The 18,894-nt window shown below is 42.6% G+C and overlaps 1 protein-coding gene across 2 annotated transcripts; it reads left to right on the top strand.

Moving 5' to 3' along the window:
- The first annotated feature begins 3,138 nt into the window (after window positions 1-3,138).
- Window positions 3,139-17,428, top strand: PSMA8 (proteasome 20S subunit alpha 8). 2 transcript variants are annotated; one of them, XM_084621674.1, is made up of 7 exons: window positions 3,145-3,595; window positions 9,228-9,354; window positions 11,103-11,227; window positions 12,131-12,253; window positions 13,591-13,710; window positions 13,811-13,873; window positions 17,010-17,428. In XM_084621674.1, exons 1-7 carry the CDS (start codon window positions 3,494-3,496, stop codon window positions 17,097-17,099), a joined length of 750 nt encoding a protein of 249 aa, XP_084477800.1. In that variant the 5' UTR covers window positions 3,145-3,493; the 3' UTR covers window positions 17,100-17,428. The 2 variants fall into 2 exon arrangements, with proteins under 2 accessions (XP_084477801.1, XP_084477800.1); XM_084621675.1 differs by lacking the exon at window positions 13,591-13,710 and having other exon boundaries at window positions 3,139-3,595.
- The last annotated feature ends 1,466 nt before the right edge of the window (window positions 17,429-18,894 follow it).

The raw sequence follows: 18,894 nt of genomic DNA, 5'->3' as shown, positions 1-18,894 counted from the left end.
TCAGAACAGGTACACATGGGATGGCATCTGCTACCAAGTACTGCTGTAGCAAGGTCTTGGTGACTTGCTTCCTCCTTTGAAAAACAATAACGCTGTCACGGAGAAGCCTTTTCTGCAGAGATGGCCTCAGGCACCCTTTCCCCTTTATGAGCTATCATTGGCCTTCTGAAGAATCATCACCATTAACCAGAGAGGAACAAACTTTAAATTACCACAGGACGTGATTCCTGCTTTGCCAACACTCATCAGCAATATGCAACAGCAAGATGGAGTCAGAATGATACCAGATACAAGTTTTCTGTCAGAGGGCCTGATCCTGAATGCAGAGCATCTGTAACTCCCACTAAAACTGAGTATCACCATCCCCAAAAACACTATGATTAAGATTGAGAAAGGGAGCACAGCCCATTTCTTGTGATCTTATGAGTATTGGTAAAAATTAAAAATTCACAAAGCTTTTATGCCGGTTTGTACTGTCTTACAGGGAAATCTCCCAGGAAGCCTCAGGACTTAGAGACCCCAAAACCCATCCATTAACTGGGAGATAAAAACACATCCCATTGATCTAGGAGTCTGAGTTTTTACTGTCGGGGGTTCAGATCCAACAGAACTTGGATCCAAAGATGTATCCTGGGGGAGGAGCATGACCACTGGAGAAGCATGGGACCAGGAGGCACAGGAGGTGTAGGCACCTTTGGTGGTTCTGTCCACCCTCTGTTGTTTCTTGAGTTTGAATTTAGCATGTTATTGTGTTATGCATTATGAGGCATGATCTGAGATGCCCCATAATGCATAGCATGTTAGCATATCAGATTCAAACATTAGAGGTAGCAAATGACAGGAGGGCAATGTATGAGGCCTACCTTTGAAGAACCAAAGCGTCACAACTTGAAGCAGCTGCAGTGACACTTCTAACCCCCTTATCCGAGGAAAAAAATATTGTCCCCCACACCCGTGAGCTCTATAAATGGTAGTGGTGATGACTGGATAGAGCATGAGCGCCCACTTGCCTCCCAATATGAGGCTGCTTTCATGGTTTAACTCTATCCTATTTGTTTGACCTTTTGGTTTTCTACTCTTCAATCCACTTTATTATTTATATTCTCTTTATATTACTTCTATTTTAATCTCAGAAGGATAATCAGAGCTGTATAGTATTTTGGGTATTTTCACACTGTGCTCTTTGGTTATGGAACTTTATTTATATACTACAATCTAAGAATCACCATATATTATTTTTTGGAGAGGATCTTCAAGAAATCTATGTCATTTGATAATAAATGACCAGTAATAAATGGTACAATGAAACACAAAAACAAGGAATACATAGCTATGTTTGACCAAAAATAGATTGCAGAGTTGATTTTATCAGCATTAATAATCATTGGTGCCATTTCTCTTATATAGTGCCTTGGTGACAAAAAAGCACAGAAAAGAAACAATATATTAATAATTCTGCAGATATGCTCTGAGTATTACTGTTCTTGAAAGCAGTTTGGAAAATCCTGCTCTGTAACTAAAATCTTGAAATGCTGAATGTACATTTATTATTTTCCATTTTAGAAGTCTGTAGATCACTTTATTTCCCATTTTCATTATTTATACAAAATTCTCAGTATTAATTATTATGAACCTGATCCTGCAACCAGATCTGCAAAGATGGATAAAATTGCACAATTAGAGTATAAAATGTTATCATTAGTTATAAGTGACTGAAAATAGAGGAATTTATGAAGGATTATAACAGGGATCCTTTCCTTCTCAGCCCTCCCTATACACAATATCCAGAGGTTCACTCTCAACCTGAATCTAGAAGTGCAATATATTAACATGTAACAAGCTTTAAAAAGGAACCACAAAAGACTTACATAGGATAATCATATCCCATCAAAATCAGTGCTGTGCCCCTTGTCCTTGACCTAGCCTGTGATAACCCACCCATTTAGTCCCAGCAAGTGATGAGATGGTATGAGGATGAAGTCATTTAAGTCAATGGGACTCCACCAGGGCATAGGATTCACTGAAGGATTGAAGTCAAAGATTCTGAAAATGCAAACACTTGTGCCTGTGCTTAACTTTACTGCTAGCTGTAGTCCTGTTTTCAGTGGTAGTGAAGTTAAGCTCATGCATAAGTGTTTGCAGGATCAGGGCCAAAGTTAGTAAAAATAGCTAGAATGTTTACAAAATTCTCTTTTCCTTTCTCTGGCCCAAGTTTCCAGCCTGGACTGCACAAATACTTCTAATAGGCAAGCAGGTGAAATGGTGGGCTTTCTAAAAGATGCCACACAAAAACAAGTTTAAATATTTTTTCTTTTCAAGCAATGTCTTCTTTAAAATAATAATGTAGTACTTTTTATCTTTAGATCTCAAAGTGCTTTACAAGATAGGTCAGTACCATTATCCCCATTTCACAGGTGGAGAAATTGAGACACAGAGAAGTGAAGTGACTTGCCCAAGGTCACCAAGCAGGTCAGTGGCAGAACCAGGAATTGAACCAAGGTCTCCTAAATCCCAGTCTGGTGCCCTTGTTTGCAGATTTTCAAGTAACACTATCAAAGTGTCAATGCAGAAATTGGCCTCAATCCTACAACTGGAAAAACAGGGCTCCCTATGGGCACGGGGCTCAGACTCTGCAGTTCCAGCTGGAGGACTAGGGTAGTGCCAGTAGGTTTCGGGAATTGTAGGAGGAGGTGTTTCCTTGTATATGGTACTTGTGCATCTGGGAAAGCTACAGACAGGAGCATTGCAGTGGGGAATTTGGGATACATTTCTTAACTTCATTCAAATGCATGGGACTACGGAGGAATAGACAACTTTTTTAATGGGGAGGGAGACTCTAGAGTTAAAAAGGAACAGAACGGCTGCTGAATATCACTCTAATGAGGAGCCAAAGTTGGTCAGGTGATAGCTTTCATCATTGGCCCTTTGGCTGGAGAGCAAGCCAAGCCTTCAGGCTGCCCAGGGCTCTTCCTGGGGTGACCAATCACAGCTATTCCCTGTCTCTCTGATCTCCTGGGGCCAGCCCTGCTCTAACAACCCTGCAGCTTTTGTCCTATGACTACACGGGTCCACTTGTAATGAAGTGACACTAGTTTCCAGTCTCCCCCACAGTGTTTCCTTTGCTGGTTTGTGCAGTCCCGAATGCCTGGGGGCTCTCGGCTCTCCAGGCCTGTGGGCGAGGAGAGAGCTCTGAGGAGGGAAAGGCTCGTTTACTTTCCAAAGAGCCGGGGCCTGTGCCCTCCCCCTGAAGACAAACTGCGGCCCTGGCAGAGTCAGGCCGTCTAAGCGTGAGGGCTGGCTCCAGCAGTGAGCCTGCCTGCGCCCCCCGCGCCCGGCCAGCGCCCAGAGCGCCTCTCCCGGCCGCTGGCGCGCTCCCTAGGCAGCCGCCTGCCGGCCGGCCCCACAACAGCAGCCAGCCAGCCCGGAGCAGCAGGTGCGCGGAGCCGGAGCGGGAGCGGCGGCCGGGGCGTCCCCAGCACGCCGCAGGAGGAGCATGGCTGCCCGCTATGACCGCGCCATCACCGTGTTCTCCCCGGACGGGCACCTCTTCCAAGTGGAGTACGCCCAGGAGGCCGTGAAGAAGGGCTCCACGGCTGTGAGTGCGCCCTGGGCAGCCGGTCCCCGCGGCAGCGCCCGCCCTGCCTCCCCGGCGCCTTCTCGCTGGGCTGCCAGCGGGGAAGAGAGAGCCCCGTGGCAACTGACCTGCCCCCAGAGTGAGGGTGGGGAAGGAAAGGAGGCTCCCCAGAGACCCCTATGGGGAGGAGCTGGAGAAAAGAGAAACTCTCCTCCTCTGGGGAGGGGGCCAGAAGAGAGAGACTCCCCCACGGTGGAGCTGGGGTACGGAGAGACTCCCCCACGGGGGAGGCTGGAGAGGGAGAGACTCCCCCATAGGGGGCTGTGATAGAGGAGACTCTTCCAGGGGCCAGCAGAGGGAGCGACTCCCTAGGGTGGGGGGTGGACAGAGAGGGAGCGACTCCCTAGGGTGGGGGGTGGACAGAGAGGGAGAGACTTCCCCGGGGTGGGGCTGGGCTAGAGAGAGACTCCCTTGTCAGGGAGAGTTATGGTTTTGTACGCCCATTGGAGCAACACGACACACATTGGTGGTGGGACCGGCTGCCCCCAGTACATACCAAGAGACTGCCCCAAACTATAAGGAGAAAGGAGCTGGAGGCTCCCTCCTGGCATCAGGTTTTGAGTCTCACTGTCGCTGCTTGGGATGGAGGATGTTGTTGGGGTGTGTTTCAAAGTGACATTTACCTTTAGGAGCCTTGTGCCATTTAAAAAACAAATCAACAAAGGCCTCTCTCCATCCAGTTTTCCTCAGAGCTCGTGATGCCAGCTCTGGTTGGTTTGCTGCAGAAAGGGAGAGTTTTTTAATAGAAGCCAGTAACTTCACGGCACTGACCCCCACTAAAAATGAAGGAAGGTGCCTCTACGGATGTAGTAAACTAGGAGATGCCCAAACTGTTTAGCTGTGGGACCCATGTGGGCAATTTGCCAGGAGCCCAAGTGGCACCCCAAATATGCATAAAACAGAGCAGACAGCCAGGTTGTCTGTAATATGCAGAGGTGTGGCCTGCAGGGTTGATTGGTTTTAGCATGCTATCCTCTGGCTTGATTTGTGTCGTGGCATTGAGTATATAGACATACGGGAGATCCAGGCTTAGGTAATGACAAGAAAATGTTGATTCAGGTATCCCACTCGCAGAATAGGTGACTCCTTGCCTAGTTCATGACTGCCTAGAAGGAACTGCTTACACACTTACAGGGCTAGATGTGATCATGCAGAAAAGTCACAGAGATATCAAGCTCTAAAAGAGACAGACATCCTATAGTGTACTCACAAATAGAACTTCACTACAATCTAACCTGTTGCCACTTGCATCAAGATAGAAAATTGCATGTTAGAACTTGTAGTTTTCAGGTTGCACATGTGTATTAAGTCTACGTTGTAGAATCATGTGACACACATTTTAACCACCATGCAAAAAGAGTTAGTTAAAAAATGTGGAAAAAAATAAAACATTTTAGTGTTTTCTTTGTTTAAAGAAACTGCAGTTTTTTTCTGCTAGCCCCCATGTTTAGATCCATTCTGTAAGAAAATTTAAAGTATGGCTCTACTCTGAACAATTATTCTGTAAAACTACCATTGTGACGTTCTGTAATTGTCTGTCTCTCATGCACTTCTATCTAGTATTTGCTGAACTTACAAGTAAAACAGTTATTTTTCTTATTGCCAGCTCTGGAAGCTTAGTCTGAAAGTCAAGTTGGGTTCTTTCTGGATATCATATTATCACCAGTTTAAAAATTCTGCAATTAGAGCTTGATTAGTTATTTTGTTCATGTGGATGGCAAGGTAGGATCATGCTCAAGTTACTTGCACACCTATAGTAACTCAGCTGTACTAGCAGGAGTAAAAAAAGTAGTATTTTTATCAGTAATGTAAATAGATATAACTGAGGAAGAAGACGACCTTTAACGTAATCATTTTTTTTACCATAACTGCACTGTAATAATTTTTTCGATTTGTAGGGAAAAACCTTTTTGTGACCCAAATAACATCTATATCAAAATAGAATTCTTTTTATCACCCAGTGTTTAGAAAATTGTGTTTGTGCACGCACACATGTGTGTGCGCACACACACACAAAGTCCTTAATCCTCGAACAAGTTGTGCACAAGTAGATCTCACTGACATGGATGCAGGGGTCTGCTTGCATAGAACAATTTGAAGGACTTGGATCTTTAAATCAAGAATAAAAGGTGTAATGAGAAGATGGAAATGTCATAAGAAATCATCTATAGAAAACTCTCAACTAATTAAAATGTCTTGGGAAGCTGCAACAAATAGAATTGATGGACATACTGTCACTTTTTAAAGGATAGGCATTTTACAGTGTGTATTTTTAAGATGCAGTGAAGGTATGAGACCACTGAGTATATCTTTCCTCAACATTCTAAAACTCCAGCTTATACCTTCATATTTTTGTAATGCTTCCTACGTTTGTTATTGTGACCTTTTACCTCATGTGAAATTGAGCTATATTTGTGTCTAAGGGTGACACAAAATGTCAGGAGAAGCTTGTCATTGGTTAGAATGCAGCAAAGGTTTAGTTTTGGGAAGGTGATGGGGGATGATATTGAAATGCTTGTCACTACTGAGTTGTGTAATGTAAGGGACATGAGGTTTGGGGGCACTTTGCACTCTGAGCTGCTTTTCTTGGGTGCCAGTGGGAGAAGGGAGCTTCTGGGATTGAGGCATCTCCATGATTTCTGCTTGCCTTTCCCCACCCCACCTCCTCCAAAAAAAAGAAAGTAGAGCATATTTCTTCTGTTTGTTTGCCCTCCCCTGCTGGGGGAGTGGTACTGGTTTTTGGAAGCTCTGTCTTGGAGGAGTGATGTCTTTGAGCTCTTTGACTCTATCTTGGGACCTAGCAGCTCCTAAACTCTGTTCCTCTGCACACCCTACTCTGTCTTTAATTCATGTTCACCTTTAGATACTCCTGGGGGAATTCTGCACCACTGCACGTGTGCAGAATTCATTTCCCCGCAGATATCTTTGCTTTCTCGCAGAAAAGTGATTTTCTGACAGGGAAGCAAAGGGAAGCTGCAAGAGCAATCATGCACCACTCCCTAGCTTTGCAGGTACATCATTTCAGGTACCCGGAAAAGCCAGTGAAGCGGTAAATCACCACAGGTCTGGAGACACCCCAGCTTCTAATCCTGGCTGGGCTGGAGGCAGTAGAGAACGGGATTTCCTCTTCCCCTGCAAGAAGTCGCTAGGGCTGCGTCAGACCTACCCCCAGAAGCCTCCCCCAGCTGCAGGAAGTTCAGCATCCTCCCCTGCTTCCTGCCCCCATTGCTCCTCAGCTGTGTGTGGAGGGGTCACTGTACAGGGAGCTGCTCCCCCATCTGCCCAAGCCCCATGCATCCAGACCTCCCATACCCAGACACTCCCACCAAGCCTCACCCCATACACCCAGAACCCCCCAGCCCTCCATACCCAAACCCCACCTCATTGAACCTCAACCCCTGCACCCGGATCCCCCGTACCCAAACCCCACTGCTTCTGGACCCCCCATCCCTGCACCCAGACCACCCCCCACTGAGCTCCCTGCACTCAAACCCCACTCTGAGGAGCCCCACCTCCCTGCACCACCCTGAGCCCCCACATCCAGACTGTCACCCCACCGACCCCCAACTAGATGCACCCAGACCCCACCAAGCCTCACTCCCCCAGCACTGGGATTCCCCTGCTGAGATCCCCACACCCAGACCCTTCTGCTGAGCCCCAACCACTTTCACCTGGAAGCCCCTGCAGAGTCCCATTGCCCCTGCACCTGGAACCGCCCTAACGAACCTCTGTGCATCCAGATCCCCCCACACCTAGATCCCCCACTGAACTGCCTGTACCCAGATTATCCCACAGAGAATCCTCTCACCCCACACCTGGATCCCCTCACACTGAGCCCCTGCACACTTGGATCCTGCCTGGTTGAACCTGCCTGCCCCATGCCTGGCGCAAAGGGACAGGCCCCTAGGGTATTTCTGGGGCAGGCCCAGCCTTGTGCTGTGTCAGATTCAGGTGCAGCCTGAGTCCTGGGAGTGGGGAAACTGAAGGCTGATTTCTCACCTTCATGCAGTCAGTGGCCTGTGCTCCCACCTGCCATGCTGGAGCCTCTGCATTTATTTATCGACAAATAAAACTTGCAGAATTTTACAGTATTGCGTGCAGAATTTTTAATTTTTTGGCACAGAATGCCCTCTGGAGTATTTAGAGCACTTGGAATTCTGACAGTGATTCAGTCATCCAGGGAATAAGTTCTGATTAGAATGGGGAGAAAATACCCAGTAATAAATAAAAGAAAGATAGAAACAAAGCTCTCACTCGATACGGAGATATTGAAAATTGTCTCCGCTATTACAATAATGTCAGCCTTTGTTGCCCATCTCTCCCATTCTGCCCTTTATGCATGGTTGGAGCTTCCTGTGAACATCCACAAAGAATATCTTTATCCTTTTAAAAACCCCTCCTTAAAACTCTCTTTTGCCATGATGCCTACAAAACAATCTTGACATCAGTTAGGCAGCTGGTGTGCTGATACTACAGGTTGTCATGCTGCCCAATATTGTCTCATTGGTTCCTTCTGCTCCTCTGTCTGTCTCACGGTATTCACCTCTTGTAACTTATACTTAGATTGTAAATTCTTTGGACAGTGATTGTCTTTTTGTTCTGTGATTGTACAGCACCTACTACAGTGAAATGCTGGTCTGTAACTGGGACTCTTGGATGCAACTGCAATACAAATAATAAATAAGACATCCACAGTTTCTTAGTATGGCAGCATACCCACCGTACCATCTTCATTTCTAACAGAGAGTCAAATATTACTGTTTTTTACTTATTGAGTACCATCGCTGTGGAGACTGTAACAGTCTAAGGGTATGTCCACACTATGAAATTAGGTCGAATTTATAGAAGTCGAATTTTTAGAAAGAGATTTTATACAGTTGATTGTGTGTGTCCCCACTTAAAACCATTAAGTCAGCGGAGTGCGTCCACAGTACCAAGGCTAGCGTCGACTTCTGGAGTGTTGCACTGTGGGTAGCTATCCCACAGTTCCCGCAGTCTCTGCCGCCCATTGGAATTCTGGGTTGAGATTCCAATGCCTGATGAAGCAAAAAACATTGTCGCGGGTGGTTCTGGGTACATGGCGTCAGGCCCCCATTCCCTCTCTCCCTCCGTGAAAGCAACGGCAGACAATCGTTTTGCGCCTTTTTTAATGGGTTACCTGTGCAGACACCATACCACGGCAAGCATGGAGCTCGCTCAGCTCACCGTATGTCTCCTGGGTGTTGGCAGACGTGGGACTGCATTGCTACCCAGCAGCAGCTCATTGCCTTGTGGCAGGAGATAGTGCAGTACGACTCATAGCCATCCTCATCATCTCCTGGGTGCTCTGGCCGGCCTTGGTCAGGTCAGTTGGGGTGCCTGGGCAGACATGGGTGCTCCTGGCAGATCTCGGTGAGGTCTGTCGGGCGTGCGTGGGCGGACATGGGTGCTCTTATTCAGCAAAGAATTAGGCATATACATAATTTCATTCTCATAGCTTTGGGGCTTAAACGTAAAGTGTCATTCTTACCCTAAGTATCATAATATCTTCATTATATTGTTAATGATGAAAAATGTTTCTAAGGTTAATTATTTTTTTATGATGACTTAACAGGTTGGAATTCGAGGGCTGGACATAGTTGTATTGGGGGTAGAGAGAAAGTCTGTTGCCAAACTTCAGGAAGAAAGAACTGTGAGAAAGATTTGTGCACTTGATGATCATGTCTGCATGGCTTTTGCAGGTATTGGTTATAGAGTTATTGCTCTGTGGAGCATCTTATTGCAGATATATGTTGTGCAAGAAGCCTTTAAAGACCTGTTCCTGGATTTAAGAAAAAATATTACTGAGGTGGTCAGGATAGTTCAGGAGACTGGTAAGGCTTTTGCTTTTACATCATAGGTTTGAATGTAGTGAACAGAAATCACTGCCTAATGAAGTTTTTTTTTCAGTGGCTGGTGGGAAATAATTTGGTCTTTAGAAAATTCTGAACATTTAGGGATTTTTGATTGACGCTTTCCTTTTTTTTCCCTCTTGTTCAGGTAGATATGTAGATCGTTAGCAGTGATGTGGCCAGTTGGAGCAGCAAGCTGCCTGTAGGCTGGCTGCACTAGCCTTAAACAGACCAAGGGAGAAGAGAACACTGTACCTGTGACTCCATCCCCAGAAAAAGAAATTGGGTTAATATTGGGGAAAACCCCATCAATATGGGGGAGACATTATGGGACTGGAAAAGCACACCTATCCCATTCTTCTTTCCAGGGGCAGACACAGTGATCACTTTCTGAGGGTAGGGAGAGAAATACCCTCCCATGCATGAGACAGCAACGGGGGGGAAGGTGCACGTGTGAACACCTGTTGCCCGCCCCCCCCACTCCACCAAGGACTAGCTTGGGGGACATTTAGACAAACATCCCCCTTCAGAAAAGGTTGGGGGAAGAAGAACTCAGCGGTTTGTTTACATGTTTGCAGCTTCCCATTCCCTCCCTATTATTGCTTGCAGGGAGAGAGAAGAGAGGGGACCACAGAGAGACCCTGGAACCCCTCTTTTTAGGCTGTGGTGGTGCTCCTTTCAGCTCTCCCTTCCCTTGTTTATTTTAGGGCTACTGTAGCTTCTATAGCCTGCTCCTGCTAGGCCTGAGTGCCTCTGCTGATTATGTATGAATCTGCCTGAACAGGGGTGAGACTTCTGCCTGCAGAATAGAAGGAAAAGGAAAGGATTAGTTAGGGGTCCTTAAAATTTCAAAACACATGCACGCGCATGCATGTACATACACAGAGCATAATTAGTCATTTACACATCCTAGCCCTTACTGTTATAAAAAGTGATAAATGAATAAAACTGCTAGGGTTTTTATGGAAGATTCAGCAAGAACTCCTTAAGATGTCCATTTGCCTCAATAGCTCTTTAGTGCCCACCTTGCTGCACCATTTTTTGTATGAGAAAAGAAGAAGTGTAATGTAATTAGGTCCTGAAACACTTGTGCATGTGTTTAATATTAAGCACACAAGTGCCCTCATTGACTGTGTTTGCAGGATTGAGGTCTGAGAGATTAGAGTGGAAAGACATTTTGAAGAGGACATAAGGGTGTATTTTATTCTAGAAGAAGGTGTAACAAGTTTTGGTTGTCACTTGACCCACTTGATAATTTAAAGATACACTGTCAATTTAAATTTAGCTTCTGTCTCAAAATGTCTTGCCTACTACTGTTACAGGCAACATGGAAGATTATTATAACTAAAGAAAGTAGAGAACAATATTTTTTTATCTTTATTTTTTCTTTCCTTCTCAGTTTGTTTGCTTTTGTGCAATTGACCATACTCTTTGAATGGTCAGTTTGCCTTCTGTAGTCAGTCTCAGAAAGAGGAAAATGACTTTCACAAGGCAAGAGGGAGAAAAAAAAGTAATTCTTCTTAAATGATACATGTATTGTTTCATAAAGAAAGAATATTCACTGTGTTGTAACATATTTGATAATTATGATTATGTAGGTCTGACTGCTGATGCTAGAATAATAATTAACAGAGCCCGTGTGGAGTGTCAAAGCCATAAACTTACTGTTGAGGATCCAGTCACAGTAGAATATATAACACGCTATATAGCATCTTTAAAGCAAGTAAGTATCTTACTTAGTGTTGTTAGTTTTCTGTAGGGACCTTTAGATAACACTATTTAAAAACAAACAAGCTGCTTCTATTTCACAGCAGTAGAAATAGAAGCCAGGTGTGAGTTTGCCAGTAAAAATGGGAGCCTGGTTAAATTTTCTATCACTGGACTTTTAAGAATGCAAATAGTGTTTGAAAGAAGTAGTACTAGTATTTTCCACAAGAAAATAGTTTCCATAATTAGCTTTTCTGTTTGGCGGACCACCTGCAAATATTGCTCCTGCTCTACTCTCATGTGCTGTAGTCCCTTTCATACATTTCCTACCTTATTTGGAAATGAAAATATATTATTGTATAACAAAAGTTAAGATAAAACAAATTTAAAAAAGCTTTTTTCAGATCAGTACTAGATAGTGTGAAGTGCTAAATTTAATGCAGATCCTTAATCTCAGAATGTCCTTCTTTCTTCATATTAGTGGAACAGTTAGGAATAGTCTAATCAATCATATGTCTATGGGGAGATGATTGTTGAAATCTGCTAATAACAGTACCCTGCACCCTGTTTGCAATAGCTTCATATGTAAAAATATTTAAGCAATATGTTTATTTTTAAATTCCTACAATTAGTTTAGACCTTGTTGAGAATAGTGTACTTCGTGTCTCACTAAAAGCCAAATTCTGCCGTCAGTTACTCCTGTGCAAACTTCACTAGGGTTGTGCCAGTATAACACAGAGCAGAATTTAATCCCAGAATATTTAGGAATTGCATTCTCCCAGTGGTATGTTGTTATTAATAATCAGTTATAGGTTAAATTGCTGTGTAGAGTCTTTTCAGTTTTATGCTGTTTCATATGTACTAGACTGATAACATTCCATGAAGGTAAAAATGTTAAAACTTTACATCTTGTTCATAGCGCTATACACAGAGCAATGGACGTAGACCTTTTGGTATTTCTGCCTTGATTGTGGGCTTTGATGATGATGGTAGTCCCAGATTGTATCAGACAGACCCATCTGGTACATATCATTCTTGGAAGGTAAGCTCCAACTTAATTCATAAATTGTATTATCTTAGTGCAAATATTTGCATAGGCAGTGTATCTCAATGAAGTCTGATGTTGCATGTTGTACTATGGATTCACATAAACAAAGAATCTGTTCCATGCTTTCAGAAGGCTAGTTACAGTTGTTTGAGCACCAAAGCTAATTGTGGGTACGTTTACACTGGAATAAAAGACCCACAGCCCAGTCATGGTTGACCCAGGTCAGCTGACTTGTTGCAGGGCTAAAAATTGCTGTGTACATGTTCAGGCTCAGGCTGGAGCCAGAACTCTGGGCCCCTCCCTCCTCGCAGGGTCCCAGAGCTTGGTCTCCATCCCAAGCCCAAACATCTGCATAGCCCCACGGCCCAAGGCAGACGAACTGGGCTGGCTGTGGGTGTTGAATTACTGTATAGATGTAGCCTTAGCCTTATAGTTAAAGAATTAGTGAATCCACAGCAAAAATAAGAAAATAAATTTAAAATATATACAACAGCAAACATATTGCATGGTGATTGTGTGTTCGGTGTCATCGATTATGAAGAGAGAACCTCTCCACAGTGAATGTTGAAACCAGATTCCATTATAAAGCCCTATTTCAAACTCCCCCTCTCCTTTTAAACTTTCCCATGGGAAAACGGAGGCATGGCCTGAAAATTACCATATCTACTCTGAGAGCAAAAGAGCATACAGGAGAGATATTTAAAGACAGTGGGTCCAACCTTATGAGTTACGGGTCATTTAAAAACTACCTTACTTTAAATTTTATTTGTCTCCCTTTTGCTCAAAAACAGCTTGTTACTACTCTTTCAACCTTTCTATTTCCATTTATAGGCATCACCTAGCCCCTTCTTAGCTGGGTCTGATAATTGCACAGGACTGCTGGCCCCAAGCCCTTAAATGGGGAGACCACCCTGTTATAGCAAGGAAGTCCTAGCGTGGTCAATTTATGGAAAAGGGGGTTCTGGCGTGAAAAAGCTTGAGAACCACTGTTCTAATATTTTCATGTCCTCAGGTGTTACAAGACCTAGGACCACTAACGATATTTTCAAAGTGCTTCAAATTAACAAAGTTTATTATGCTGTTTTGTCGTCTTTCCTTAAAAACATAAAGGCCTGGAAATCTTGAAAATGTTGTTGTATTCCACATGGAAGCAGTGAAATAAAGTCTTTTCTGCCAATATTGCAAAACCCAAATCACATGTTACATAACGATAGTGGGGGAATTGCCAAATCAGTATCGTGTGAGAAATGTGTGGAGACCAAATGAGTTTGATTTGGTAAAACAAATTAATGTACATCATGGTGAGATACATAACTGTGTGTCTTCTACAGGCAAATGTAATTGGTCGCAATGCTAAAACTGTGCGTGAATTTTTGGAGAAGAATTACACAGAAGAAGCTATAGCAACTGACAAAGAAGCTATCAAATTAGCAATAAGAGCTTTGCTAGAAGTATGTAATCCAGTAGAATGCATACAATAAATGCTTTCAGAAAAGCTTGTTTTTCTTCGTTTTGTAACGTACTTGTAATGATGTTTTTGTTGTATACTAGGTTGTCCAATCTGGTGGAAAAAACATTGAACTTGCAATAATAAGGAGAAACCAACCACTGCAGGTATGAGTTATTGATTACATAGACATAAAATGATGATTTCTATACAGAATCTTCTGACAAAAATTATTCCAGTTTACATCTGTGCATTTCAACTGGATGTATAAAGTGTCCCTAACATCTGGTAAAACAATATTATGTGACTTCTGTTGTGTCTCTGTAGATTGATTCTGTGAGCTATGTAGTAACTGCTGATAATTTATATTGTACTATAAGAAGCTGTGTTGGGAACATTCAGTGCAGGAAACTGTTCTGGGAACATATAAAAACATACTTTTCTGGTTTTTGTGTGGGAGACATTATCACGTAGCTTACATGGCGAGACTCATAGTAAATTTTGATATTGTACAGTTCTAAAGAAGCATTTTTGCAATTTAATATTTCTGGCAAACATTTTGTGACCCTTTTTGTAGCTGCTATTACAGTGGAAAAGACAGACACCAGGCATGACAATTAAAAAATAAGATTTCCATAGAGTATTTCCCTTCTTTTGGAATAAACAACTCCATTCTTCTTCATATATTACCCGCATAATAGATAAGTGTACATAATCTCTTTAAGCAATTTTAACTGTTTGAGTTGTCTGGAATTTTAGTAAGATGTGATATTTAGTACTTAGTCCCAAATGACAGAATTTCTTTGGAATATTGTAACACTTCATTATTTCTGCTGCATCTGAAAGAAGTCCAGTTCTAGAATAAATTCTTGGCAAGATTGTCAAAAGATTTTGACTTTTAAAGATAAATGGTGGTATACACACTCTTAGAATAAACACATCTTCTACAAACTGCATTCATCATTACACCCTTAGCAGTGTATCACCACTTCCTGCAGTAACACCCACATCCTGTAGACTCAAGTTCAGTAAACCTTTACGTCCATACATTGCTGTCGTGAATTCTGTATGCACAGGGTGAATCGAATGATGAATTGTCAATTGAAGATAGCTGGCTAGAATTTTAGCCAAAATTACATATGTGCTTTATCGAAGATAGAGTGATAGGAAAGACACCCTGTTAGGATAGGTTTATTTCTGTGAAGCCCTGGAGAGGTGGAGGTGATAGAATTATAGAATTTAAGGTCAGAAGGGACCATTATGATCGTCTAGTCTGACCTCCTGCACAATGCAGGCCACAGAATCTCACTCATCCACTCCTGTAACAAACCCCTAACTTACGTCTGAACTACTGAAGTCCTCAATTCGTGGTTTAAGGACTTCAAGGTGCAGAGAATCCTCCAGCAAGTGACCGGTGCCCCATGCTGCAGAGGAAGGGAAAACCCCCCCAGGGCCTCTGCCAATCTGCCCCGGTGAAAAATTCCTTCCCAACCCTAAATATGGTGATCAGCTAAACCCTGAGCATGTGGGCAAGACTCACCAGACAGACACCCAGGAAAGAATTCTCTGTAGTAACTCAGATCCCACCCCATCTAACATCCCATCACAGGACATTGGGCATATCTACTGCTAATAGTTGAAGATCAATTAATTGCCAAAATTAGGCTATTCCGTCATATCATCCCCTCCATAAACTTATCAAGCTTAAGTCTTGAAGCCAGATATGTCTTTTGCCTCCACTGCTTCCCTTGGAAGGCTGTTCCAGAACTTCACTCCTCTGATGGTTAGAAACCTTTGTCTGATTTCAAGTCTAAACTTCCTGATGGCCAGTTTATATCCATTTGTTGTTGTGTCCACATTGGTACTGAGCTTAAATAATTCTCCCTCCATGGTATTTATCCCTCTGATATATTTATAGAGAGCAATCATATCTCCTCTCAGCCTTCTTTTGGTTAGGCTAAACAAGCCAAACTCTTTGTCTCCTTTCATAAGACAGGTCTTCCATTCCTCGGATCATGCTAGTAGCCCTTCTCTGTACCTGTTCCAGTTTGAATTCATCCTTCTTAAACATGGGAGACGAGAAAGTGCATCAACTCAGCAGGAGCTCCCCAGGACACTTACTTCTGGGAATGCAGGGGAAATGAGGACACTGCCTAACCCTTTGAAAGAGCAGGGCATGTACTTCATAGATCAGGGGCAGCCAAACTGTGGCTCATGAGCCATGTGCGACTCTTTTACAGTTAAAGTGCGGCTCGCGGAGCCCCCTAAGTCCCCCCATTCTCCACCTATGGGGTGATGGATTATGGGCTTCTCCCCAGCTGGGGGTCTTGGGGCTTCAGCCCTGTGAAGCGTACCTGCCATGGCTCGGGGCTTCAGCAGGAGCAAGGCTGAAGCCCCAAGCCCCATCAGGTGCCTCATGCAGGACTAAAGCCCTGAGCACCAGCAGTTGCTCCCCGGCTCTCGAACTTCTGAAGATCGTCATATGTGGCTGGGAGGGTCAGTAAGTCTGGCCATCTCTGTCATAGATAAAAGTGGCCCTTAGTATTCTTCCGTCTGTTATGAGGGTGGTAGAGGCACCCTCGCATAGACATTTTTTCTCCCAGTCCATAAACATGGCTTTAATTCTTATATTCGCTATTTTCTTTCAGTGATATTATATGGATTTCTAACACTTGTAACCAATCTGAAGGTTTGGGTAACAACATATTTATAAAGAACTAAGAGGGTTATTAGATAAACCATTTGCCTTTAATTTCTGGTAAGAGTCTATTAGGATTTGGTTCCAGCTGGAGGTCTGAGTGAGTGTCCACAAAACTCATTTAAATTGCTAGTGGACAGCCCAATAAAATGAAATCCTCACACACAATTTGACAGAATTGCCAACACACAATTTGACAGAATTGCCAGTCTGTACTGAAGAAGCCTAGGTTCATGCCAGTATAGTCACTAAATTGCCTTCTGCCATTAAAGTTGTTACTAGAGTAGCTCATGGTACAGCTATCTCATAATATCTGGCCTGTGAATTAACTTATAAGGAAAATAATCATCCCTGGCAGTCTCTTAATCTGCCAGGTTTATAAATGCAAATCTGTATAAACACACACCTTGACTTCAAAAAATTAACACAGGTTTGGTTCTCTCAATTTGTGTCTCAGGTGGGAGCTTTTGAAACTTTTTTTTTCAACGCTTCAGGAGTAAGTTTTGGAGCTGTGAAATGTAATTGAATCTGTGGATTAAAAAAGTGTAGATGGAATCCATATTAGTTACACTTTATACAATTCTTTGTCCTATGTTCCATTTCAGATTTTTAGTGCAAAGGACATTGAATCACAAGTTGCAGAAATAGAGAAGGAAAAAGAAGACTCTGAAAAGAAAAAGAAGAAAAGTATTTAAATCCCAGATAAATGCTGATGGCTGTTTATTAAAATGTTTCTGAAGTTTTAACAAATACTAGCTGACCACAATATTTACAGCTGCTGAATAAACTTGTCTCTTTCATTATCAAATACTCTAGTTTTCTGAATCCTGTCACAATTACAAATGTGCTGGTCCTAATGTGCTTGTATTTACTATTGTGTACAAACAGGCAGGTATTTGCACCTTACCATTCCTCCATTTATTTATTGTTTACATATTCAGCATTAAAAGGCATTGTCAAACTTCCTGTAAGCAAATTATCTCCAAACTATAGGTGAATCTCTGTACAAGATATAAAAGGTTTCCAAGTGTTCAATTTTTTCTTATGTAACTTTTTGCAAGTTTGACAAGTTTGTGTTTACATAGTATTACTGTTACATATGGAATGCAAATTAAGAATTCAATAAAGTTCTGATTTATGTTTCGACTGTTTAATTTATTGTGTTGCATTTTCCAAAGCATGTTGCACTGCTAGTCTTTCTCTATTGTAGATGGCACAACACATTGAATTGCACCACTGTTTGAATGATAGAAACACCTTTCTCCTATTAGTGGATTGTACAAGATAGTGCATGGTATTTTTCTTAATGTGTTTGTATTATATTCAGCTTTCAAAATTTTAACTGACAAAGCCTATCATTTATTGGACCAACTTCTGTTCTCCAACAGAAGTTGGTCCAATAAAAGATATTACCACACCCATCTTGTCTGCCTAATATCCTGGGACTGATATGGCTACAATTGTACTGCATACAAAGCCTATCATGTTAGTACTCCACTAAATATATTTGTCGCACAGTTAAACATTTTAGTGCAGTGCACCCCTTCTCAGGGGTATTTTTTAATTGAATCTCTCCTACCCTTGCAGCCTTTCAGTTGCCTAGTTTCTCTCTCCCTACCCATTATTATTTTTCTTCCTCTCTCTTCCTTCCTTTATCTTATCTCTCCCTCAGTTTCTCTCTTTACTTCAACAATCCTATTCTCATTCTTCTCCTGCACTCTAACTCCAACCAGTTAGGTTCCCATGACCTTGCCACCTCACCGGGCCACTTTAGGGGCTGTATTGGCTGGTTATGGGTCTCTGGTGCAGCAAGAATTGCAGATATACCTCCAGGGAGGCTTTCTGCTGGTAAGAGCAAGCTGCCCTGAGATACATCTATCTTACCTCATGACTAAATCAAGCTCCTGATGATTATTATTGGTAACTAAATATTTTCTAGCAAGCTCTTTAGAATATACTTTTTACCATGCATTCTTGTTGTATTTTTAGACATTTTATATTAATGTAAAGTTTCATTGTATTATGCTGTTCTTTTATTCTGATATTTATGAAGATAATATGTAAATTTAAAATATTGTTTGATGTCTACAAGCCTGAATGCTCAGAAGAGAGGTCCACCCATATAAAAGGTCAGCTAGCACAAGAGGACAGAGGAGGAGATGCAGGTGAGGGGGTATTTGTGACATCAGGTGTGAATTTCAAAAATGCATCTACAACTGCACACCTAATATGCTAGTGTGATTACTGAGGTTGTGCACGAATAGCCAGTTATGCACCCAATTGGCCATTTGCATCAGTAAATACATGATTTGCAGTTACAGTTGTAACTGCATCTTCATTGCTTACTCTCTTCTCTCACTCTTCTCCTTTCCAGACTAAATAGTCCTAGTTTTTTTTCTCTGTTTATATAGCACCTCCTTTTCCTTCCTGACTCTTACTGCTTTGCTTGCTGTCTCTTGGCAATTCATCCTGAAGAGCTCAAGTTCTCTG

This window comes from Lepidochelys olivacea (genome assembly GCF_965140295.1).
Source record: "Lepidochelys olivacea isolate rLepOli2 genome assembly, chromosome: 2".
Lineage (NCBI taxonomy): Eukaryota > Metazoa > Chordata > Testudines > Cheloniidae > Lepidochelys > Lepidochelys olivacea.
The sequence above is the reverse complement of the archived record's forward strand: the minus strand, read 5'-3'. Positions and strand labels throughout refer to the sequence as shown.